General features: G+C 45.9%; 1 protein-coding gene across 1 annotated transcript in view; it reads left to right on the plus strand.

Moving 5' to 3' along the window:
- Positions 1 to 26,900, plus strand: part of CDH23 (cadherin related 23) — a 257,145-nt gene that overhangs the window by 94,054 nt on the left and 136,191 nt on the right. The window contains exons 18-23 of the mRNA XM_078859961.1: positions 590 to 717; positions 14,175 to 14,247; positions 14,458 to 14,574; positions 16,666 to 16,778; positions 17,197 to 17,304; positions 18,396 to 18,585. Coding sequence (XP_078716087.1) covers positions 590 to 717; positions 14,175 to 14,247; positions 14,458 to 14,574; positions 16,666 to 16,778; positions 17,197 to 17,304; positions 18,396 to 18,585 — 729 coding nt within the window. The remainder of the gene's footprint in view (positions 1 to 589; positions 718 to 14,174; positions 14,248 to 14,457; positions 14,575 to 16,665; positions 16,779 to 17,196; positions 17,305 to 18,395; positions 18,586 to 26,900) is intronic.

The following is a 26,900-nucleotide window of genomic DNA, read 5'->3' on the forward strand; positions in this document are numbered from 1 at the left end:
GTATAACTATAATTTGTAATTTTGCTTATGATTAATACAACATGACTGTTGGACTGCCTTGTCACAACTCTAACAACTCTGACAAGTAAACAGAGAGATGTCTGTGTCACCTTGTAAAAAAAAAATAAGATAAATGAACATTTTCGTCCATGAGCCTTTGGGCTTTCTGGTTTCCAGCAGCAGTTGTTTCCTGCTGCCTGTTGGGACGGCAAAACAAACACTATTTTGGGTTGGCGGACTGAACAATAACATTGCCACGCATTCGGCAGTCTTTTAGGCTGGTGGTCTAGGCAAGGCTGAGAGCGTTGTACATCCAATGTGGTGGTCATATGACACGCATGCAAGGAATTATGGAAGTCGTGTCTTCCTGCTGTTTATGAGCAGCAGCAGCACACGTTTGCGTGTTGTTATCTTTAGCAGTTGACAAACTGGACCAGTTTTAACTCTCATGAGACTCATCAGTGGAGTGCGGCTAATTGAACGACACACAATTTCAACCGTTCAGCTCACGAAGCCTGATGTTCCAGCATGTGATTGCGCACATGCCTCCACGCATGTCCTCTCCCCTCCTCCCACGTGGCGTCCGCAGTCGTGACGCTGGCGCGTGCCCTGGACTATGAGAAGATCCCTGGGGGCACCATCAGCCTGACCATCATGGCACTTGACGGCGGATCGCCACCCCTCAACAGCACCGTCACTGCCATCGTGGAAGTCTTCGTACGTTTTTCCGCCTCTAAATCACCTCTTGCCTGCATTGTTATTAATCTTAGCTATTTCCATCCTACACATCTCCGGTCTGATGAGTTTCAGTCAGTTACAAAAGAAAATGTTCGAGTTGGTTTATTGTCGTCCTAAGGCAGTGCCAGACTGTCTTCCCCACAGTCACCAGGAATGGCTTGGCTGCTACATTGTACTGATGATTATTAACAAGGATGAAACCGGCATACAGTTGTCTCATGTTTCACGCTGCTGTATTAATGTATGGTCAAATAACCCCCACGAACCCTATGGCACGGAGAGGCCATCATGCAGCAGTGGACTGTGAAAGGGCTGTACGTGTAAATGAGCTGTGTGTCCTTGGCTTTTTGACAAGAATTTGCCGCTGCGTTAAATTAGATAAATAAAGGCTCTCCGAAAGTTATAGTCCAACACACAGCAATAGAACTTTCACAAGGAAGTGATGTATTGCTTAAATGAGTATTTGCAGCTGATTTTCCACTTTCCTATGGTGGAGGCGAACCTCGCCAGACGACAACTCAGAATCAGAATATATATTTATTCATACTGGAAGAATCCGATGAGCTCTTTATCAGATATCCTGTCGGGGCACGGGGTCAAGACGTTCCAACAACAAACAATGCAAACACACGATAGGAGTGCATAGTGTAGGAAAGGTAAACAAATCACTTTAAAAACATACAAAGATAACTAAACAATGTTTTTTCTTACCAGATAAAGCCCACGGAGCTATTAGCTTATTTTTCAGACTCGACCTGGCCACAAATGATGGCTCAACAAAGTGGCTTATCATGTGGAAATTTATAGCAGAAAAAAGTAACAATAATCTTACTGCTTTTGACTGCTCCATAAACTGGTATTTATTTTATTGACCCGGGAGGAATGATGGGCTCATTCCATCCCCTCATCTAGGATTTGAACTCAAAACCTTCCGATTATGAACCACTCACTCTGCCACTGAGCCATTTGGGAATTACATAGTAGCAGCATGCCTGTTGTGATATTTACGGCATGCCTGACCATAACTGTAAAGGTTTCTTCCTATTAACTCAGCCTTAAAATCGTGGACGACACAGTCACACACACCTAGATACAATTCCACTTGGACCCCCGTCTGTTAATACTCCGGTCATCCTCGCAGTGACGGCTTCTGGCTAGCCATCGAAAAAAGACAGTCACCGCATCGTGCTTTCAGATGCGCTTCTTCGGCCGTCTGGAGCGCTCTTCCTTCCGATAATATAATTAATAGGAAGCCACTGGAGATATGCACTTTTAAATAATCTAGATTGAAAAGTCATTCCTTTAGAGCTGTTTTTGTGTTTAGTTTGATGTAATTCCCCCGCACCTCCGATTAGTATAGTTGGCTACGTTCAGTGCGAAATAAGTTCAACATACATACACCTGATCCTTATGGCGGTACCCCGGGGTGCCAAATAATACAAAATGGCCGAGGCAATTAAATATCTTATTTCTGGGACACGATTTTTTCCAGGGGTGTACTTAACTCCGTGACTGGGGTACCCATCAATCCGAAATCGGTGCTACTCCGCGATGTCGAGACACCAAACATTACCATAAGAAAATCCGTTATCGGAAGATTGCCGCATCGCCAACCATCAACAGACTAAGAATGACTGCATCACGGACGTTATGCCGAGAGCCGGGGTACTATAGTGACCCAGGGGCACCGCCATAAGGTTTATTTGTACTTTAGGTCCAGATCAATTACATGTGAGGAAACCACGTGACTGCTGCACAAGTATCAGTAGCAGATATTGTTTACGTTTGCTTATGCTTGTGGAATATTTCTCTCCATTATTTTGTACATTATAATTGAATGACATTTCTGTCGCGAATACACAGTTCTCAATTCAAGCACAAAGTCATTCTTTGCATTTACAAACACAGACGTGCTTCTCCTGTCACATACACAGCGGCGTATCGTTTGTATATGTTTCGTAATGTATTTGCTTTGCTCCATCAAACAGGATCCACGACGTAAAATCAGACAACCCAGCAGCATTTGTTCAATCAGCTGTACGTCTTCTGCTACCAAACGCTGCCGAGACTCGGAAAGTCAAAACCGCTCGGGCACTTTGCCTACGTAAACAAACGCTGCTTGGAAACAATCGATCCAAAAGGCTGATGAGCTGATGAACCTAAATGTTATATTTTGGTGGTGAACCAGGCGCTCGTCTGCTTTTATTTACGTATGTTTTTTGCGAACACACGCGCACAGTTGTCATACAAATTGGACATTTCCCTGCTTCCCAAAAAACTTTTGGAAGAGGAGAGGAAGTTGCTAAGCGGGTGGCGATGTGATCAGAATTTTGGGAAATGGTGAGTGTGTGAAACACGAACCAAACAAGGAAGTCGGTTTTTTTTGTCGCCAATGAAATGTGCAGATTAAATGCAAATTATTATGCAAATCAGCAGTGCGGTTCAGCCGTAGTTAATCATCTAATTGCTTCTCTGGAAAGCGAATTCACAAAACTGAAAATAATACGTTAATCACATGCTCATTTATGAAATACGTGGCCTGTGTGCCACACTTCAGCCAGATGTTTGGAATATTGATTAGAAGAATCCAGAAGGCATTGATATGCACGAAAACTGCGCATATATATAATGTACAGACATCGTAATGTCACCAGGCAGCTCAGCGGTAGAGCAGCTCACAATTGGAAGGTTACGAGTTCACATCCTCGTTGGGGATTCATTCCGCCCATCGTTTCTTCAGGGGTCGATAACAGTAGTTGTCCTATAGATAGACTTACCCCTGCCATATAAATATTAACTTTTATATCACTGGCTCAGGGCTGTAAAGGGGAGAAATCAATTTGAATCAATGTAAAATGTCATACTTTATAGGTTTGAAGTTTTCGTGACTGCAGGGATCCATACTCTTTGGTTCTTTCGGGAAAGTCACGTAGGTATAAAATAAATTAAATCACGACGTTTCGATTGCAACACTTGCAACACAAGCAATCATCATCATGATGATGATTGGTTGTGTTGCAAGTATACTTTATAGGTTTAAAACATTTGCTACGGTGGCCATGGCGTGGGACGTTTACGCATCTTAGGCCTCCATATGTAATTTGAGGTGGAGCGGTGACTCTAACGGTTCCCACACTGCGATGTGAACGGGGCGACTCGAGCTCAAGTCCTAGCCACAGCTCATGTGAGTGGCGAGTGATATTTGTACCGATTCAGGGTCCCCCACTTCACAAACAAGCATGGTGAAAGTTTGGTCAAACAACCACCATGACTGATGAGACAGTGTGGGGAGACAGTGTGGGGAGGCCTTCATCTAGCAGTTGATTGAGGAAGGGGCTGTATGACATTTTGGTGGCGTGTGACATATGTATGTAAGTTGAACTTTCGGCACCGTATGTAGCCAACCGTGTTAATCGGAGTTGACATTTAAATGGGGCCCGATATTTCACTTACAAGAAATGCACCTTGAAATTGGCAGCACTGTAGTGTTGCTATATATTTAAAAAAAAAACGCTGTTCCTTTCAAAGTATCCATCGCCTGTGCATGCACCTTGGCTACGATAAGATATTCCAGCCCATTATGGTCCCATCATCCAGATGGCACATTATCATGATTCGGTGCCACTAGCGCTACCCCCCGCACCCCCAATCATTCACAATGTTGAGTATACTGCCAGCTCTGCTTTACTTGACTGGCCTTGGATGTATACCAGTGTATGTGTAACAGACGCATAATAATCAGTGAAGAACGATTTGCGGTCACATTGTGGGAGTGTACTGCATTTGCATGTAACATCTGATAGTGTAGCTAGGGCATTTTGAAAACGATTCAACCGTTGTGACAGCTTTTGCAGCGCCATTGAGTGGAACAGATAGCTGGCAATTTATCACACGAATGTTCGCGAGGTATCTGTTAACCCCGGTCTATAATTTCATTTCAGAAGAGCTCTAACACAGTGATAAAATATGCATGACTAAGATGATGCTACCGCGTGTCGAGCAGCACCCCCGAGGTGTCCCCGTGCCCAGCTGAGAGGGAATTGAATCATCTGAACTTTAAATGATCTGCCCATCAAATTTTTTAAACGCGCATTACAGTAACCGGTGCACAAGATCTTCACAAAAATGCTTTAGCCGTGTTGCATCTACCGTCGAGGAGAGGGGTTTCCCTAAGCTGTCGCCATCTCTTGCGGTCTTGCAATGCAACACTTAATCTCACTCCTGCACACGTGAGCTAATCTCGCTGCTCCATCTTGGTCCCACGCGAGTGAATCCCTCTTTTGGCTGCCATTCTGTGCTCAGTTTCATCCACCCACCACCATCCCTTCTCACGATGAGTCCAGCCTAGCTTGCTGAATTTCCTTTCCGGCATTGTGATGTCTCAAAGTTGTCTTTGTATCCTAATCCATGCGGTCCTCTGTGTCTCAGTATGATTCCAAACGTGCATCTCTTCACGCTTCTATGCACACTTTTCAGCTCTTGGTCCCTTTTTCTGTGTTCTTGTCCATGTGTAGTGACTAACTCGGAAACAGTAAGACTTGGAGGCACTTCTTTATTTAGCGAGCACCGTCGGGATAACACACCCACCCTACGTGGGTGCACACTATTATTATTAAGACCGTCTATTGTCGGCGGCACTGCTTAGTTAGAACAGTTGATAGGCTGTCTGACTAGCGGCGTCCCGGGATGGTGAAGACAGAGACGACGACGAGAAGAATGTTGGCGATGACGAGATGGTGACTACGATAGACTTGAGCAGCATGATGGGGATCCCACTTCCAGCAACAGCCCCGAGGTCCTCCACAGGGGGCCCTTTTATACTCTCAGCGTGGCCTCGCTCCGCCCCAGCCACGCCCCCTTTCTGGAACCTACTAGCAGGTTCCCGAGGCTTCACGATGGGCCCCTTCTGTGACCTTTCCCCGAGATGTCCCCCTCTCATGTCTATCATGGCCTGCTGACGTCAGTACCGCCGTACACCGCAGATCCCCTTTTTCGCCAGCAGCCAGCACTATGCCACTACAAACGTTTCTTTACCAAATGTCAAAGGAGAGTAATATTGATGATGCTGCATCGCTAGTGGTGCGCAATCACAAATAACAACACACTCAACACCATCGTCAATAACACATCGGGGCCTTACAAGGATTTCCCCCCTCTTTTTTGTCATCAGTCATAGCACGGAATGTGCACCGATTTAAAACTTTCTCTCTCTCTCATCTCTTTATTTCAACATTTTGATCCTGGCCCACCTTCTAAATTCCACTAAGCATACGCATGCTTTTGCATTGTCCAGTTGTGTCTCTACAAAAACAATTCTCTTGTTGAGAAAAACTTGTGGTGCGTGACTTATTTTGCTTACACTGTAATGATCTTGAGTCTAATTTGGCAGCCTTCATTGTTAAGTTATTCAATCGTTTCCTGTTATTAATCTCTGGTCGTTATTTTCATGACTGTGCATCGGCAAATATGATAATTTCTCTATTTATGTTCACGCCTCAATTTCTCCAATGTCACAAAAGGAAATCTCAAGCTGCTGTGAATAGTATTGCCAAACACGCATCACCTTGCTTGACTCCTCTTCTGGTTTGTATTTCATAAAAAAATTCAGGTGTGCAATATTTATCAACGGTTGAAATAATGTATATGCATTTTGTATTAAAGACTTGGTTTGTGAGAGATATTACATCATTTACAAAAACCACCTCGATATAATATTATGGATCTGACATGCAGTCTTAAAAGTTTGGAAATTCTGAGTTATGGGTCCCACCTTGGGATCCATAACTCATCCCCCCACCCATTGTGCCTCCTCAGTACAAAACGAATCACACCACAGTTGGTTTCCTATGACATCATTCTGAACCGTTATGAGAAACTGATAACGTTACGATTCTTCGAGGTAGAGAAATCCTCATTAAGGGGCTTCTCTAACCCTGGCCCATGGCAAACACCGCTGGGCAATGGCATCCTCCAAGTGTAAGTAATGGGAGACAAAAATGTTGTAATTATGAAAAATTACATTTGTAGATTAGGAATGAATATATATTGATAGATGAATAAAAACAACACACACGGTTTGAGTTAAACTATTAGTTTTAAGGTAAGTTAATTTTTATAGTCTCCAGAAGCCATGCATAATGAGAATTGATATTCATTTTGTCCTTTCAAGAATGTAATTGAGGGTAAGTTTTTACTGCTAAGGACCTTGTTTTAACCCAGCTTGAGAATATGTTTTCCCCTTTTTTGGCAACAAAACAGGTGTTAAGATATTAAAACACCAAACTGAAACCTTTTACAAGGAATCACATGTGCATTAACCAAAATACTTGTGGTCAGAATGCAAAAAAAACGTACTCTGATAATATAACCATTGTCTTTGAAACGAATTGGTCCACACCAGAGACAGCTTTCTTTCGAGCCTAGTCTCAAACGGCGTTAGACCAGAGGATGCCAAAAAAAGTAAAAAAAAAAGTCAAGTCAAAAGTCACTTTATTGTCAAGTGTGTTACATGCATGACATACAACACAGATGAAATTACAGTCCTCTCTCTTGGTCCCACGGTGCAACCAAGCAATTAAAAAATGAATCACAATTAACAGACATAAATAAACAATAAACAATCGGCGATCAACACAAGATACATAATCAAAAATGTAATAGACTTAAAATAAACAACAGTCAAGAATTATAAAATGTAAAATATTATTTAAATAAAATATTTAAAGAAATAAGATATTTAAACCGGTGTGGTAGTGCGATGTAGTGCAATGTGCAGTCCAGAGATCAGGATGTACGAGTGAATGTGTGTGTGGGGGTTGGGGTCAGGGGGCAAAGGGGGGAGGGTGGGCAGAGGGGGGGAGTGATGGTAGAGCAGGGAGGGAGTTGAGTCTCCTGACAGCCTGGTGAAAGAAACTGTCTTTGAGCCTGCTGGTCTTGGCCCGAAGACTCCGCAATCTCCTCCCTGACGGCAGCAGGCTGAAGAGGCTGTGAGATGGGTGGGTAGGATCACCTGCAATCTTGATTCTTTGCTGGTGATGCGGGTGTTATAAATGTCCAGAAGAGGGGGGAGAGAGACACCAATGATCCTCTCAGCTGCTCTCACTATGCGCTGCAGAGTCTTGCGGCAGGACACGGTGCAGGTGCGTACCACACGGTGATGCAGCTCGTCAAGATGCTCTCAACGGTGCCTCTGTAGAAGGTGTGCATGATGGGGGGCGGGGCTCCTGCTCTTCTCAGTTTGCGGAGAAAGTACAGGCGCTGTTGGGCTTTTTTGGCCAGTGATGCAGTGTTGTGACTCCACGACAGGTCTTCAGAGATGTGCACACCCAGGAACTTGGTGCATCTCACCCTCTCCACTGCAGCACCGTTGATGGTTAGCGGAGTATGCTGGGTGTGCACTCTCCTGAAGTCCACAACAATCTCCTTCGTCTTCTCAGCATTCAAGTGGAGATTGTTGTCCTTGCACCACGTGGCCAGCCTGCTCACCTCACTCCTGTAGTTTGTCTCATCCCCGTTTTTGATGGCACCCACCACAGTTGTGTCATCCGCAAACTTAATGAAGAGTTTGGAGCTGAATGATGGTGTGCAGTCGTGGGTCAGCAAAGTGAAGAGGAGGGGGCTCAGCACACATCCTTGGGGGACCCCTGTGTTCAGTGTGATGGTGCCGGAGGTGTTGCTGCCAACTCGAACTGCCTGTGGTCTCCCTGTCAGGAAGTCCAACAGCCAGTTGCACAGGGAGGTGTTGAGCCCCAGGTGGTCTAGTTTGTGGATGAGCTGCTGGGGGATGATTGTGTTGAATGCTGAGCTAAAGTCGATGAACAGCATTCTGACGTAGGAGTCTTTAGTCTCCAGATGGGTGAGAGCTGAGTGGAGGGTAGCGGAGATGGCGTCATCGGTCGAGCGGTTAAACCGATACGCAAACTGGAAAGGGTCCAGGGCGGGGGGAAGGACAGACTTGATGTGTTGTAGGACTAGCCGCTCGAAGCACTTCATAAGGATTGGAGTGAGTGCGACCGGGCGGTAGTCATTGTTGCAGGAGGGTGATGACTTCTTCGGGACCGGGATGATGGTGGTAGCTTTGAAGCACGTAGGTACAACAGCCTGTCTCAGCGAGGTGTTAAAGATGTCGGTGAAGACATCTGTGAGCTCCTCCGCACAGTCTCTCAGGACACGACCCGGAATGTTGTCAGGGCCGTACAACACAAAGACAATGCACTTTCAGAGTAATGAGAGCTTGTGGTGAGCAGCTATATCATGGGACATCCTTTTCCAGTATCAAAATATGAAAATAGGTTTCTCCCTTTTTTCAGGCAACAAAACAGGAAACCCAGCTTGTTTGTATGGTTGGGTCGCTGCTAAATTGTCAATTATTGAGTTATCTTTGTTATTTTTATTGACTTAGCACATTCCAGAAATAAACACACCTATGGTTAAACAAATAGTTTATTTATTCACGAAACATTCAAATATTAATTAAGTATCAAAATGTTCATATGATTCCTGCATTATGATCTTGTTGAAGGATTACAGACCCGTGAGGCCGCTTAGCACAAACAGAATAATCGGCAGTAAAATCAATCCATGGGAAACTGCTCCTTCCCTCCATAATAGAGGTCTTTTTTCTGTTATATCGCGTAAATATAAATGTGTCGTTACACCCACCATCACCCGACACAGCCAATTAGTAAGGTTTTTCACGTTTACAAAACATGCCAATTCGTTACTAGTTCAGCACACGCGACAAACATTACACATTGGCTGTGTTGGGTGGTGGCGAGTCTAACAACACATATTTACGCGATTTCACCCAAAACACCTCTGTGTGGAGAATTAGGGATAATATTGGTTGCCTCCGTGTTAAACCGCTCCTTCCTTGTACATTTTATGTGTTTTCTTATTTTCTACACTCGTCATTCCATTGCTGTAGAGTTAGCAGATGCAAGGGAAATGAGGAGGATATGAAAGGGCTCGAGTGGAGAGACGTACACTCGGGGCAGAGAGGAACTCTGTCACGTCGTGGGTCGTGGGTCAGGCTTTGCAGGGGTCCTCTTCAATCAGCCAGAGCCACCTCGATAGACTTTGAACTAATTATTTGCCGTGTATTCATTCGCATTAAGTCTACCTTGCGATGATAGTCTGATGGTGCCAGAACCAATTACGTCTTCCTTTATCAGCGATGGGGCTGTTGCTGCAGAGTATAGTGTGAAGAAGGTGGTGGTGATATTTAGTTCACGCTTTCCAGTGCTCTCATCACAATGGAAAACAAAAAAACGCTCCAGAGATCGTCATCCGAAACAGGTGCAGGAAGTTGCTGCTTTGGTGCATTTCCCAACGCCACCGAGCCCCGTTGTAACGGAGATGAATGCAACATCTGCATTTTGCACTCTTCATACACACGCGCAACAGGTGTACAAAAAAGATGATGAGCCATGCCACTCGGTGGGTTTATGTGCCTAATTTAGATGTACGATTGAGTCCCATGTTAATCCACGAATAATGTGATACGCACATTTATTTAGTTAAGCAATTAGATAACTTGTTACAGATAAATGCACATATACCTATGTGCATGAAAACACATTACACTTAATCTGCTTAATACAAGCATCCAGGTAATTGCTTTTGCTCCAAAGTGAAATAGTTTCTGCCTCGAGTCGGTAATTCACAGTCTGCGCACGCACGCACATATGTTCGCGCGAGTGCATGCACTCACACGTGCGCAAGTGCTGCGTGCTTTGTGTGTGTGTTTTGTGTCTGTGTGTGTAGGGGAGCGGTGTTACAGTGGTTAGCACATGACCAATAACAGTGGCGAATATTTACACTGGCTCTGGGCCTCCCCTAGGTTGACTCAGACTTAAATAAGTACCTGGCGCGGTAAGGGAGACAGACGGCTAGCCGTGGTGTTGGTCACCCACCCCCTTGTGTGACATGCTGGCTTTAATAGGTGCTTGTTAAAAGCATTAGCCTCAACAGTTTGTTAAAGGCTGTACCGGGGGATCTTTGTCTTTGTGACCTTACAAGAAGCACCAGGGTATCTGGTGGCAGAGACTCTCCCCCCGTCCCCCCGTGTGGGGGAATAAAGGTGTTTGTTGTAGCAACGGGCACCCAAAGTGAACCACCCATTCTTATCGAACGAAAAGAACAGCGTCACCAGAAGGAACGCTGGCGAACAACTGCCGCGCGGATTTAAATGTCACCGCGATCAAATTTGCGTTCATTTTATATTATTTAGCGGGCGCTCCCTTGACACTGAGCAACCTGCCCCAGTCGTACAAGCCGGGTATATATCCCCATCCATTTACATTGTCACACTGACACGGGGCAACGTTCTGAGCATGTAAAGCAATGGTTCCTGCCACGTTCGGGATTCCCATGGACCACCGTCAGCCCTGAACATTTCTTTGCGGAGCACCCTGCGCCGTTAACAAACATATTTGTCAAGATTAAAGTGAAATCTAAATCGGAGTATCGGCAAAAATTCTGCGCACTGCCTCCCACGGCTTTGTAGGTCACAGGTTAAGAACCAGAGACGCATAGGTTTGTGTAGTTCTTTAGATATGTTTTCAACATTAGTAATATTTCAGAAAGTGGTACTTGCTCCATTATTAGATTTACAAGGAGGTGGGCTGGGTGTTGAATACTGAGCCAGAGCCACTGAGTTCCTGGGTTCAAATCCAGACAGCCACCACAGATTATAGCAGGTTCTCAGTTGTGAGTTAATGGTCTTAGCCTGGTCTCCAATGACAGCACAGAAACCATGATGTTAAAAAAAATGTTGCACTTAATTTGACAGAATGTCTGAGAAAACAAAACATTAGTTTCACTGCCACGCAATGCACATTGCTGTGCAGGGGGGGATTCGGGAAAGTGCACCCCACCCCCCACCCCAGAAAAAACCCCACAAAACATCTCAGAAGTTGTTCCGTCACATCTGCTTCCCTCAGCTGTCCTCCAAACTCCCGCACTATTCTGCAGGAGTTCCGAACGGATACTTTGTCTCATGACACGACGACGCCTGTAGCTCGATTTAGAATGCAATGGGGAAAAAGCAAAAAACATAAAACATGAAAAGGAACAAAAGGCAGGAAGGATGAATTTATGATTTGCTCTAAGCGGCTTTCCAAATGAGATTGCTTACCATGGCGGAGCACGCATCAGGGTGCCCCTCGATTGTGGCAGATGCTACGATGAGTTAATGTGATGCCACGCAATAGGCATGTCGATGCCCCTGCTTTTAAAGTATGTTGTTTTTCCGATGTTTTTAGCATGGGGCAACACTCTGCACTGTGTTAGGCTTCATGTTTGGGGGGGGAGACATCTTTTTTATATTGCTGGCATCGTGGCAATGTATCACTGATGTCATCCGGAAAGATTTTTATTTTATTTACAGCATCATAAATCCTTGCAAGCAAAATATCTGGAGTGTGCAGCAAAGCAGGGGCAGCACCCGCATAAAGGAGGCATCTGACAGATTGACCCCAGAAAGCATACTCCATTACGCTTCCTTGATTCCCCAAACATGATTGATCACTTTGAACGGTCTCTCTTGCATCGATACGAAGCCCTACAACCTCAACTTGCGCTGTGGTTCATTACCACAGAATCCGTCCGTGACTTCGGCTGTGTCTCCTGGTTACTGCTCCCTGCGCCAATAAAATAACGTGACATTTCCACAGCAGCTCCCATAGCACTTGACTCCAGACTAAAGCAGCTTTAAGTATGTTTATTTGTTTTGATACTTACATTTTAAAGGATTGTTTGGTGCATACCAATATCAATTAACATTAGTTAAATAATGTGTGCAAATGGAATACTATTTACATAGTGACTGCAAAATAGTGAAATTAGGTATAGCTCTGAGTGAACAATCTATTTCAGGGTGTGGCGACTCAAGAATTTGCCTTTTAAACAAAAGTAGCTGGCAAACATTGGTCTGATGGACTGGTAGATAGTAATTAATTACGTGTAAACTTTGTCATTTTAATTTCTGCACACAATCAAGGTGGCAGGGTAAAATTGCGGTAGCACTCGTGGCTCGCAGTGAAAAAGGAGTTTCTATATTCTACACCTGGTCTACAGAGTGAGAGTGAGTGGAGTTCGTATGATCTACCACTGTTCTGTGGAGTGATAGTGAGTGAGTAGAGTTTGTATGATCTCTCCCTGTTTTACTGAGTGGAGTTTGTATGATCTCTCCCTATTCTACAGTGAGAACGAGTGAGTGTAGTTTGTATGACCACTCCCTGTTCTACAGAGTGAGTGTGAGGGGAGTTTGTATGATCCCTCCCTGTTCTACAAAGTGAGTGGAATTTGTATGATCGCTCACTGTTTTACACAGTGAGAGTGAGTGGAGTTTTTAGGGTATCTTCCTTGTTCTACATAGTGAGGGGAGTTTGTATAATCTCTTCCTGTTCTACAGAGTGACAGTGAGTGGAGTTTGTATGATCTCCCCCCATTTTACAGAGTGAGTGAGTGGAGTTTGTATGATCTCCCCCTGTTCTACAGAGTGAGTGAGTGGAGTTTGTATGATCTCCCCCTGTTCTACAGAGTGAGTGAGTGGAGTTTGTATGATCTCCCCCCATTCTACAGAGTAAGTGAGTGGAGTTTGTATGATCTCCCCCTATTTTACAGAGTGAGTGAGTGGAGTTTGTATGATCTCCCCCTGTTCTACAGAGTGAGTGAATGGAGTTTGTATGATCTGTCCCCGTGCTACAGAGTGAGTGAGTGTAGTTTGTATGATCTCCCCCTGTTCTACAAAGTGAGTGAGTGGAGTTTGTATGATCTGTCCCCGTGCTACAGAGTGAGTGAGTGTAGTTTGTATGATCTCCCCCTGTTCTACAGAGTGGGTGAGTGGAGTTTGTATGATCTCCCCCTGTTCTGCATTGGGGTTTCCTTTAGGTTCTCTTCCATCCTCCCAAACATCACAGTGCTGAAACGTTTCCTGCACATTACTCAATGTGGATTACACAAAGCAGGATTTCCCTCTCATGTGAACAATTGGCAGGACCCTCATGAGAAATAACCTTGAGACTCAGCCAGGCTTTCCTGGGTAAATGAGCGTCAATCTCAAGCATGATGCCGACATCAGTGTGCCGACTGTGTGCCACGTGTGATGGATTTTGAAAAGGACAAAGTACACGGGAATATTATTCAATGACATTGACACTTGATAAGAAACATTGACACTTTTTAAGAGGAGTGAGACGTAATAATTATTGGTAAACAAGCATAATAATAACAACAATCCACCACGACATTGCATTGTATGTTTTGTCAGTAATCTTCCTGCCTGTCCTTTCTCTGTGGCCTGAAGAAGAGCCACTACCTTAAACATCAATTATTTGAAGTTTTTTCTGCTTTTGGCAGTGGTAAAGACAATGGTCAAATAATATTTCAGCCAAGAATGCTAGCGTGTTCATTGTGATTTGTTTCAATCGCAGGATGAAAATGACAACAGCCCCATTTTTGACCGGAATTCCTACAGCATCGCTATTCCAGAAAATATTTTGGCGGGTAAGATGAGAATCTTTTCTGAAACAACATTATTTTTTAAAAGATTCGAACACTTGAAACATTGCCTGCTTTGCCAAGGGATTGCTGTATTAGTAACATCAGAAGTTGAAATTAAAACTTTTTTTCAAATAAATGTTAAATTAATTTATGCTATGCATTTCGTTGTTCAAAGGTCATCATTGCTGCATTGAGTTTTGTCCTTCCCTGCAGGTGCCACGGTGCTGTACGTGAATGCCACAGATGGCGACCAATCGCCAGAGTACGGTCAGCTGTCTCTCATCTACTCTCTGGAGGGCTCCACACAGTTCCGCATCAACGCTCGCTCTGGTCAGTAGGAGGTCGCTCGTTCGCACGCATCCAAACATGTCACCAGTTGAGCGACGAGAGTAAAACCTTACACTCATGGTGCATGCATCGAATAGAGCACGTAAGGATATACGAATTACGGTTTATACAAATTACATGCAAATGTTGGCTTCAGGCTCAAAACCAAGCGAGTTCCTGTGATACTCGTTGTATCGACCCCAGAGGAATGATGAGCTGAGTCGAACCCAAACAGGATTTGAACTCACAACCTTCCAACTTTGAGCCCTTCGCTTTGCCGCTGAGCCACCTTGGATGGCTTCAGGTTAAGAAGTGAATGCGTCAGAGCAACGGGATGGCACTCGTGAGACGAAGAAGGGGCTGACGCTTGGATTGAATCCTGGATCCAAATTGTGGAAGGGGTGAGTCATTACTTGCCCAAAGTGATCAGGGACTGCTTGTGCACATGAATGCCCCTGAATCACAAGGTAGTGACGACTGCCACACTGTAATGAGGATTCCTGAAGCCGGCGTATAGAGATGCTCACTGTCCTGCTGCTGTATAAAATAACGTGTCCATGATTTGACTGTTTTGAGTTGATGGTCTCGAGCAAGGCTGTGTTTCTTACATACGCAGGTTGGCAATGCCACGTGACATGCAAGGCATTCTGGGAGGATTGAGCCTTTGCTCACAATCACTAATTCTTTAGAACTTATTTTTGTGTTTAGTTTGTTTCTCTTTCCCCACACCTTCGATTAGCATGATTGGCTAGGTACGGTGTGAAAGAAATTCAACATACATACATCACACCCTTTGTGACCTGGATATCACCTTTTGAATGTAATATTATTAATCATACTTGTTTCCAAGTATGATTAATATGAGTGTCGTTCACTCCGTGGCGACTCGCAGCGCCGCGTCCTCGGTGACTGCTCCTCACACTTGCGCTGTCTGAGCTCCCGGTCTCATCCTCTGGCATGGCAGCACCATCACCGAACGGGGCCCAGCTGGTGCTGCCCATTTCCCATCAAGAGTTGAACGTCCGGTTGACTTCTCATTTAAATTTTACAAAAATTTAGTTTTTTTTATTGCTGAGCTGCTGCATTATTTATGAAATTATCTTTGAATAACAAATTTTACGGAAACCCTTGAACAATTTCCATGTACAAATCTACCACTCGGTTTTGGCTGTTACATTTTTTTCTATAATGTTGGGTCCTCATGCTCACATAGATGTTATAGCTTAAAATGTGAACTATTTGTCTGTCTGGGTTCTGAAGACCTCGAGGCTAGCCATACCTTTGCTGGAATCGTCAACGAGCTTAAACCATTACGCGAAGTCTGATCATCCTCGCAGCAGTGGCTTTATAGTTAACCATGGAACAAAGATGGTCATTGCATCGCTCATTTTCAGATGCACTGCTTCTGCGGCCGTCTGGAACGCTCTTCCTTCCGATATTAGGACGCCACTGAAGCTATGCACTTTTAAATCATCTGGATTGAAAACTAATGTCATTAGAACTGCTTTTGTTTTTAGTTTGTTGTCCTTCCCCCACACCTCTGATTAGCATGGTTGACAACGTATGGTGCAAAAGAAGTCCAGCACACATACGCACATGGACATTCGTGGTCACAGTTTTGACTCGAGAATTAATTGCTTTTTGTCTCGTTTGTATTGTTTTTCATTTGTTCTGTCTCAGTTGTAAAATATTTTGTTTAATACCCTAAATGTAACATTACCATAATTTACATATACAATTAAATATGCAAAGATAATATACATAATCACTTTCTAAAACCACCATGCTCTGCACGCATCATGAGCCCCCGCAACACGGAAACTGCTTACCAAGTTCCCATTGTGGTATAAATCCAGTTTAATCAATGACTCAATGAGCTGTTACACCCTCAGTAATTAGCCCGCACAAAGTGTCCTGGGAAAAATGAAATCTAATTAGAGAAAATTACTAAGCCATATGTGAAACTGGAAAACAGTTGCCACTATTGCTGACTGACTGCGCTGCTGCCGTGTGAAGAGTCGATGTGCCCCAAGCGGCATGACGACTGCGGGTCCGCGCTCGCCCACCGGGGCCGTCGTGCGTGTGTCCCCACAGGAGACGTCACGAGCACCACGCTGCTGGACCGCGAGGCGGTGTCGCAGTACATCCTGATCGTGCGGGCGGTGGACGGAGGGGATGGAAACGACCAGAAGACCGGCATCGCCACCGTACGTCCGCGGTGGCAGAGCGGGGTCGCGCTGGCTCGCCGTACAATGGGGGCTTCTCACCGGGCGTTGGGCTGTGGCACGCTTCGGTCGTTTGCCAGTTCATCAAAGCTGAGAGATTGGTAGAGCGTTCCATTGGCCCAATTTCAGAAATGCTTTCACTCGGAAAATTCCCAGTTATTATATCCTCTATCTACAGTGTATGCCTTGGAAAATTACATAAAACGTACAGCCCAGTCACAGAAAATAACCACACCCAGCTCCAGTACAGCAAAACATCAGCTGGGAGGATGGGCCTGCTCTTACAACTGTTCCAATCGCACATGCATCACACGTTTATGGGTGTTGGAAAAATTAGGCTGTGTGCCTTTCATAAATTCAATGCTGTGTGTTCCATAACTTGGCTAACCCGGTATGGCAGGTGAACATCACACTGCTGGACGTGAACGACAACGATCCCGCGTGGAGAGACCTGCCCTACGCCGTCACCATCGTGGAGAATACACCGGGCGGCACCGACATCTTCACGGTGCGCCACCGCCGCTCGTCGCCACTCGCCGCCACTGCCCACATGCAGCAGAGGCACCGTCACAAGGGTCACACGAGGACGGGGGGAGGGGTGGTCTCTACCCTCCTGCAATCAGTTCCCCCAGGGCAACAGTGTTCCAGCGCGGTCGCTCAGCGGCTCGCAACGGAAAGGCCACAAGGTCTAAATCCCGGTCGGGGGGTTGGCTCGGTCCATCAACCCATTAGCGGTCGGTAAAATGTTACCACTGTGGCGCTACGGTGATTATTCAATGGGAAAACTCACTCCCACAACAGGAATGTGTAATTTCCATCGCTAGCTCAGGGCTATAATCGGGACACTGCCCTTAAACTCATTCCAGCAGAATATCATTGCCTTGACAAACTTACCAAGGCAACATATTACGGCCATTGCATGTGGACAAATGTAGTTGGGTTTAATATTCAGAAGAGAATACTTTTTATTGATTCAGGGCTTGGACATTCTCGCCAAGTCTCTGTAAAACCACTTAAACTGGATGCACATGTGGCTGATACTACATAAGTCTTCATTAGCTAATTATGTTTTTTTATTGCTTTGTTGACTGAATCAATGATGTGATCAGCCACTTTAATTGAACTTAAATCCATTTGCTAGTTCATTCGTCTATTTGACTATGAATTATCTCACACATTACATTTCCTCAGTGTATTGCTCAAAATCGAACACGATGCACAACACATAAAATGCGCCGTCGTGCTGGGCGGACAAAAAAAAACCCGGCGGCAGCAGGACGAGGGCCCCGTTTGTGCAGAGAAGGTGTCGTCTGCTCGCTATTGTTTACCTCACGTAAGCGGCGGCACCCGTAGGTTGCATGAGCCCTAATTAATGGGGTTTATCTGGACTGAATTAACCACGTCTGCCACAGGCGATAAGCAAAAATTATGGAAATGGCAGTTCTTTCTCCACGAACGGGGAACACAATGCCGCATCACTGGAAGTAAGAGCGGCGGTTTAATTAAGTGCCGCTGTTGACGAGGTGCCATGGGGAGGTGGCACGGCGGGGGGGGGGGTACCCACGAGCGAACGTCACGGCACGACTGCTCTCGCCACAGGTGTCGGCGGCCGACCCGGACCTTAATGAGAACGGCACGCTCGTGTACGCCATCGATCCGCCGAACCCTTTCTACCGAATCAACACCGCGTCCGGAAAGATTCGCACCACGGGGCTACAGCTGGACCGCGAGGACCTCAACCCCATCTCCTACGCCTCCATGAGGAGCATAGTTGTCTCCGGCACCGACCGTACGTGCCCGATCCGTTACCGGAAACTCACTTGTTTGCTTGTGCATTTCTCATGTGTTTGTTCGAGCCAATGTAGTGACGATGATACGTGACGAAAATATATTACCGCTTTATTTACGAGATAAATGAGGCAAACAATGGCCCTTATCGACGGTACAGCAGGTTCAAATGCTAATTTTCTCCAGTGTTGTTAATTCTTTGGCAAAAAAAAAACCAGGGGAAGCAGCCAATACACATATTCATCAGAGCAGCGTTAACTGTTGTGCCAGCTCTGACAGGCAGAGAGGTAAAGTCCTTCACAAAATGAGTTTCCTTAAACCAGCATCCACCCCAACGGCAAAGCCAACCACGTGAGTGCCACTCTGTCGAGCGTTTTTTCTCTCGGAAAAAGCGTGTGCAGTTTCCTCAATGTCAAGCCACACAATCACGTAACCATGTTGTCGATACAGTTATTATATAGTGTCGGCAGTAAAACAGTAATATCATCAAGAATGTTCATAAAATAGACCTTCGAACATATTATACATGACAATTTTTAAGACAACCTTCATGCACTGTTACAAAACAACACGAGAATAATAACAACAATACATTAACAGTGGCAACAATGAAAACCATATGCCACAACCGTGTTGTATTTCCATACCAAAAAATATCGTGCAGTTACATTTTTCTGAGCCCCCAAATTGTGGGCCAACCACTTGAACTGCTCACTACACAGGAAAAACGCAGGGGGAAAGCACGGCACAACCCAAACAAATGATCCTGTGCCTAATTAATCCTGTGGGGTGATGACCTGCTTTTGCGAATCACAGCCAGATGCTATATCATTTGTTTAAATAGTTGCTAAGTGACGGTTTGCAAATGTGAGGTCCCATCACCTGGTAATCGTTTTTATCCACGTGCGCACTGCAACTTGACATCTCAACGTACTCGCTGCGATCTGCGGGCAAAGAAAGAAGGGCTTCAAATTAGTGTCTTTTTTTAAATTAAAATATTATTGCCACTGCAGTCCTTTAAATGTTTTTAGCTCACAATGCATGAAAGCTCACAATGGAACGGTAATATATACAGCACTTGATGAATTCTATGAGTAACAGGGCATAACTTGTGTTTTTTTACAAGTTTAACGTCACTTAAATGTAAAGGGCGTTATTTACAGGCGTGTTGCACGTTCGTAGGACCTTACCTTCCTTAGCGACAACGGCAAGGGTGGGCGCTTTAGGGCCTGCACAGAGCCGGCCACAATCACAAGAAAACATCAGTGGGAAGCACACATTTCCTCTATGACTATGACGCGTTTTACAAGTGTGATTTTAATGTGCGTACATTTGATTGAAATTACCATTGGCCATTTACCTTGAGGCTTATCGTACATGTTTTCTGGATGTTCCTTTTCTTTGTCACTCAAACTGAAGAATAGAACAAAATTCAACATTATTCACTTGTTATTTCATAAAAGCAATTTTTGATCATTTATGGGGGAAGTCCTCTTTGTGTTATTTCAGGACTGGAGTGGCGTGGGTGGGCTCTGGAGATGGATGGTGATTGATTGTGGCTTTTAGTCTCTTTGTTAGACTCTGATTGGACTCACTGTTCTGGCTGATCCACTGATGATTCTTCATCTGTTCAGAAAAACAAAATTATATTGCAACTGATGTCACGTGACAGAGTAAAAATGTCATTGTACACGTTGGTCTAGTCTCGAGGCATCCATGCTTTTGACGTGTTGTTTTGATTGCGTATTATGTGCAATTGTGTCCAGAGGCTAGCGTGATTTTCCATGATGGTGCGCTTAGCGCCGCATTAGAAGGCCGTTGGTTCTCGGTCAAGGGCACTCTATGGAAATGTGTCACGTCGGCCGCCTGGTCGGACACCTTGGGGTCTTTTTAGGAAATGTATTTTGGCTTCATGCAGCCACACAGTCGCACAACGTGCAGTTCACTTTACCCTACGAGCACCACAGTGGCTAAAGTAACAGAAAATCAAGCCAAACGTCTCTTCACGATCACATACATGTTTGTGCAACGATCAGCTCCATTAGCGGGCCTGAGATCAGGAGCCGAATTGAACCTGGCTGGAATTTGAGCTCACAATCTCACGGCTAGGAGCGAGCTGCTTAACACACTGATTATACCCTGACCTTAAGTGCTGCAAAAGGTGCCACCAAACCCACCAGGCCACTGACTGACATTTCCCTGACACAACCAAACCAAACGGCTCATTCCATAAAGACATCACAGGACGGGCCACACTGATAACGATGAAGGTGTTTTACCTTTTCGCAATGGCAGTTTCTTCATGACACAGCAGCACACACAGGGTAATGCTGCCACTGTCAGAAGCAGGCTGCCGCACAGCAACACAGTGGGCACAAGTGACTGCGTTTCATTGCCCGTGTTGTTCACTTGCACGATGCCTATCACATACAGGGTGGAGCACAAAGACATGGTGGTTATTCCGTAATAAATCATGATCGTCGATAAAACTGAATAAATACAGTGTATCTGGGTATTGGCCAAAACATTCCAATGATAAAATTACCTGCAAATTACTCAATCGGGGTTACACACAGCAACATCACTCCCCCGCTTTATACATTTGGCAGGCCCTCATGATGAAGAGTCTTGAGACTCAGCCAGGCTGTCCTGGGTAAATGAGCGTACATCTAAGCATGGTGCCGACGTGAGCGTGATGACTGTATGCCACGTGTCATGGATTTTTAAAAGGACGAGGTGCACGGAATCGGAATGAAAATATTCTTCTGTGACATTTACACTTACTAAGAAACATTTCAAGAAATTATTTAAGTGTATTTAACAAATTGAGCATTTCTAGATGTTAGACTAGCTTACTTGTTGAAGTTTCCACTGATGGCTGAATATTTCTATCTGTTGGTAGAAAAAATAATATTTCAGTTACACTTGGAAGAGAAACAGTGCAAAATGTTTATATATGAATTCATGAAAACGGCTTACTTTTTGTCACATTCCTTGGTTGCTGAAGGTTTCTACCTGTGACAGACAACCAAATGTTGATTAGCTTTTTAAAATACTATTTCCATAAATTTTGACTTAAAACTTTTCGTGACTGCAGGAATTCATATTCCTTGGTTCTTTCAGTAAAGTCAAGTCGAAAAAACAAAGAATACTAATTTTTTAAGCAATTTTTTTCTCCTGACGACGATTGCTTGTGTTGCGATCGAAACGTCGCAGTTTTTTAAAAAAAAATTTTTATTTGAACCTATCTTCGTGACTTTACCAAAAGACCCAAGAATATGAATGCCTGCAGTCACGAAAGCTTTAAGTCAAGATTTATACTATTTACATGTTTTAAAATGTATTATTAGTCTTTCACATGGTCACTCTTGACCTTTGAGAAGTGATCTGAAGATATCTTCCATAATTAGTTGTCACCAGAGTTTAAAATATTTTTTTAAAAATCGGATTTAGGAGTTTTGGATTATAGGGGACCTTTTCGGATTTTCAGATAGTTACATTAATAATAGGGGTTTTCCCCTTTTTTCTGGCAACAAAACTGAAACCTTTTTACAAGGAATCATATGTGCATTAACCACAATACTTGTGATCAAATGCAAAAAAAACACACTGATAATATATGCATTGTCCTTGAAACTGATTGGTCCACACCAGAGATGGCTTTCTATTGAGCCTCGTCTCAATTGGTGCTAGACCAGAGGAATAGTGCATTACTATTTGCGTTTTCGCAAATAGTAACCAATTGAGACAAGGCTCAAAAGAAAGCCATCTCTGGTGTGGACCAATCAGTTTAAAGGGCAATGCATATGTTATCAGTGTGTTTTTGTTTGCATTTTGACCACAAGTATTGTGGTTAATGCACACATGATTCCTTGTAAACAGGTTTCAGTTTTGTTGCGAGAAAAAAGGGGAAAACACCTATTATTACATTTTGGTACTGGCAAAGGAGGTCTAATGGAATAGTTACATTGTTATATTATATTATATAACGTGACGTTAACTAATGCTACATAAAAAACACGGTAGTGATGTCAAATTAGTGACGTGACTCCCAGTTCCAGATAGATCCGCAACAAAGAAGTTTTAAGATCGTATCTATATTTTTCAGATTAATCCCTCCACTTCACCCACCTCTACTCATCAGCACGACTTCTGCGCTGGCATTTTCCACAAATGTCCACATCGGCCCCAGGATTATCCAGCGCCAGGTCTCCACGAGACACATGTAATGCCCATACCACTCCCTTGTCACCTTCGGCACCTGTGACAGAGCAAAGACTTTCTATGTTTCTTACTCGATTTCATTTCATGATTGAGCCTCGTAATGCGCCGCCAAAGTTTCTGTTCGCTCTCGGGGAGAACAACTCAGTGCGGTAAGAAATCACGGACAAGCGAGAAGGCAGCCAGGTGGTGAGCTGTTGCTAATGTAGTGGGTTCGAATTAGGTGCACACACACACACAGCTTGGAGGCAACACTAGTTATTAAACGGTAAGTAATATAACACTGTACATGAGGTGGTGACCACCTTCCTCAACTCACTAACACTCTGGAACGCGACACAGACTGGACCAGGCAGGCAACGGCCTGCCTGGCCCAGGACGACGACCCATGATGTCTTCACTTCGGAGTACAGTACAACAGCCTCGCTCTGCGTTCACACCACGCTTATATCTCCTTTGGCGTGGCTGGCTCCGCCCCGGCGTGGCTGGCTCTCTTCAGGCCACGCCTCCCTTCCCAGGACACGCCTCACTTCCCCCACCTCTGGGAAGGTCCGGATCCCTCCACCACGTGACCCCCCAGGCACCCCCTTGGGGCCCCCAGCCTTCGTACAGGCCGACAGTAGTGACCATGCTATGTCACTACATCACCCCCCCCTGTATAAACACACAGCCGTCCCCAGCTGTAACACAACTGTGAAACATCGAAAAGGTGTGCCTCCGAACCATCAACATCAATAAATGACCGGCGACCGATAAGAAACACAATCACGTAATATATACAGAATCGACGAGGGTAAAAGGGAACCGCATAGAAAACGGGGAATTAACAACAAATATACATGAAAACTGGCTAACCCACTTACGCTCAAGCACAGCCCCCCCCCGTGAGAATCACGCATGCACTGACATGTGAGTGTGGCCATTGGAATGACGGCGTAGGCAATGAGCAAGGAGTCTGAGAGGCATGTAGAGCAGCCAGTCTTCAACGAGTCCATGTGGCTGGGCCTGGGGAACCAGAAGTGGCCCAAAGGGCACGGCCCCTCCCCCCAGGAGTCAGAACAGGAGGAGCAGGAGTAGCTGACGCATGCTCCACTCCCCCCCCAGTCCATAGCCGGTCGGCATAACCGGCGACTCCAAGGTGCCAGGTAGATACTGCCTCCTGTGACGAGAACCAAACCCTCCTGAGGCATCACTCAACGAACACTCGCCTCCGCTCTTCGGACATGACAGTCACCCGTTAGCACCCCCCCGCCTTTCCGACGCCGCGTCACAACCAGTAGCACGCGTCGGCCATATCGGGGGGGGAATTTCCATGTTACCACCCCACCGCCTTTCCGACGCGGCGTCACAACCAGTAGCACGCGTCGGCCATATCGGGGGGATTTTAACCCAGTCTCTCTCCAAGACTCGCATCGCAGCATATAGCTGTACCGACCGAGCTGAGACCCAGTCTCTCTCCAAGACTCGCATCGCAGCATATAGCTGTACCGACCAAGCTGAGACGACCCAGTCTCTCTCCAAGACTCGCATCGCAGCATATAGCTGTACCGACCAAGCTGAGACGACCCATCATTCACTCACTGCACAACATGCCCCCTAACAACTGAGGGATACAGTCCCAACGTAACAGGACAACTCCACCTGAACCTTACAAATCTCCAGCCCACTGTTTCAACGCACCTCGGAGTGTCTCACTCTCCGGGCCATCAGGTCAAGCCATCAGACACAGCATGATGGGACCACACTCTCTGAGCCATGTGAGCGCACAGCCCACTAGGCTAGACAAGCCACGGAGTGTCTCGATCTCCGGGCTGTCAGGTCAAGCTGTCAGACACAGCATGACGGGACCACACTCTCTGAGCCATGTGAGCGCACAGCCCACTAGGCTAGACAAACCACGGAGTGTCTCGATCTCCGGGCTGTCAGGTCAAGCTGTCAGACACAGCATGATGGGACCACACTCTCTGAGCCATGTGAGCGCACAGCCCACTAGGCTAGACAAACCACGGAGTGTCTCGATCTCCGGGCTGTCAGGTCAAGCCGTCAGACACAGCATGACGGGACCACACTCTCTGAGCCATGTGAGCGCACAGCCCACTAGGCTAGACAAGCCACGGAGTGTCTCAATCTCCGGGCTGTCAGGTCAAGCCGTCAGACACAGCATGACGGGACCACAATGTTTGTGTTAGACACGCAACTCTCACTGGGCCATCCTGGTCAGGATCTGCGCCCCAAGATAAGTGACAGCCAGCACCACAATTCAAAATCCCTGGCAGCATGTCACCATCGCAATTTAACACCATCACAACACATACAATTTGAATTATGATCTCCCACAGAACTGATCCAATGCCAAACAGGTACGCACAATTTGTGACGATCCCGAATATTCAATGGACACAACAATACACCTCACATCCCGTATCCATACACATCATCTCCGAGACTCGCATTGCAGCATGCAGCTGTACCAACCGAGTGGAGAGAGCAACGCAATTTGACAGCAATTAACGGAAACGCACCCCCAATCGATGTAGAACACAAGGGGCATTCCCGCACAAAAGACATCATCTGTGCAACAACGGACAGGAGCCAACCAGTGAGGTTGAAACACACCGAACCTGTCATTTCAAAAACCCCTTCAACATTAACCATGGGACTCAGGCATTCGAATTTTGAGAGCAAAAAAACTATACACAAACCCCAAGAATCGCCGAATTGATTAATACAGTATATGCAGTATATGAAATTCGTACAGTCAATCATTTTGCGCAATGCTCCATCCAGTCCCCACATGGCAACACACACAATCAATACTCCAGACAATCCGTACATAGTAAATAATCACAAGCAAGTACTCAACAGTCCATACACTGTTAACAATTCCAAGCAAAGCTCCATACGGTCTGTACCTTGGCAACAATGACGATCAAAGTTTCTTACAGTTACACGTGACAATCACGAGCGAAACTCCATACAGTATACACAATAACAATGGCGATTTCGCAACAAAACGATGTAACAACACGAGTCATTAACACGCAACCTACAGGATATCAACAGAGCTCGGGACACCCGATAATGAATTAATCATTAACTACACCCAGAAGATACCGATCTCGACGCCGTAATTAACAACAACACTTGTTACAAGCAGAAACCCGCATGGTCGCCGCGTCAATTTATCACGCACACAACCGGACGAACACGCTCCGCAAACCAGCGAGTTAAAAAAAGCACACGCGATTGCAACCCGGCACACACAAGATGGGTGAAGATATTATTATTTTTCTTGGGGCCGGGTGCTTGTCATGTCACGACTCGCCTGGCAAACTGTGAATAGCGGAGGGCGGCAAGGTGGACCACTGGGACGGCCCGAAGAATCTTTCATGGTGAACACGGCCTGCTCTTGCGAACCCATCCACCTCTCGCGCTCGAGCAGAAGACTGGAACTCCCCCTCTGCAGGCGTTGATGTCGGCGGGAGCAGCATTTCGGCAGCAGGAGCGGCGTTTTGGCGGGAACCGCGACCCGAGCAGCCGCCGAGTTGGCGGGAGCTGCGTTTTGGCGGGAACCGCGACCCGAGCAGCCCTCGAGTTGGCGGGAGCGGCGTTTTGGCGGGAAACACACCCCGACCAGCCGCCGAGTTGGCGGGAGCGGCGTTTTGGCGGGAACCGCGCCCCGACCAGCCGCCGAAATGGCGGGCCCACCGCGTGGCCCGCATGCCCGGGCCTCCCCCGCCAGCCCCCGCAGCGACGATGGTGTCCTCTCCCCGCAGCTTCGTCGCTCCGTTCCCGATGGCGGGGAAGCAGCAGTGCGATGCCAGTCCCGCCGCTCCGCGTGCAGCGCCATCTCTCTCTCTCTTTCACCGGGGCTGCCATCCCCGGGGCTGTCCGAAGGATGGTCGTCACACCGTCCCCGTTGTACAAAGGCGTCCAGGTGAGTTTTATATTAGTTTTTCGTGTGCCCATTTTACTTCCCTAGGATAACACCTAGCAATATTTATTTTTCCACCTTCTGACGCCAAATGTAGTGGGTTCGAATTAGGTGCACACACACACACAGCTTGGAGGCAACACTATTTATTAAACGGTAAG

The sequence above is a fragment of the Lampetra fluviatilis genome, chromosome 9 (genome assembly GCF_964198595.1).
Source record: "Lampetra fluviatilis chromosome 9, kcLamFluv1.1, whole genome shotgun sequence".
NCBI classification, from domain to species: Eukaryota; Metazoa; Chordata; class Hyperoartia; order Petromyzontiformes; family Petromyzontidae; genus Lampetra; species Lampetra fluviatilis.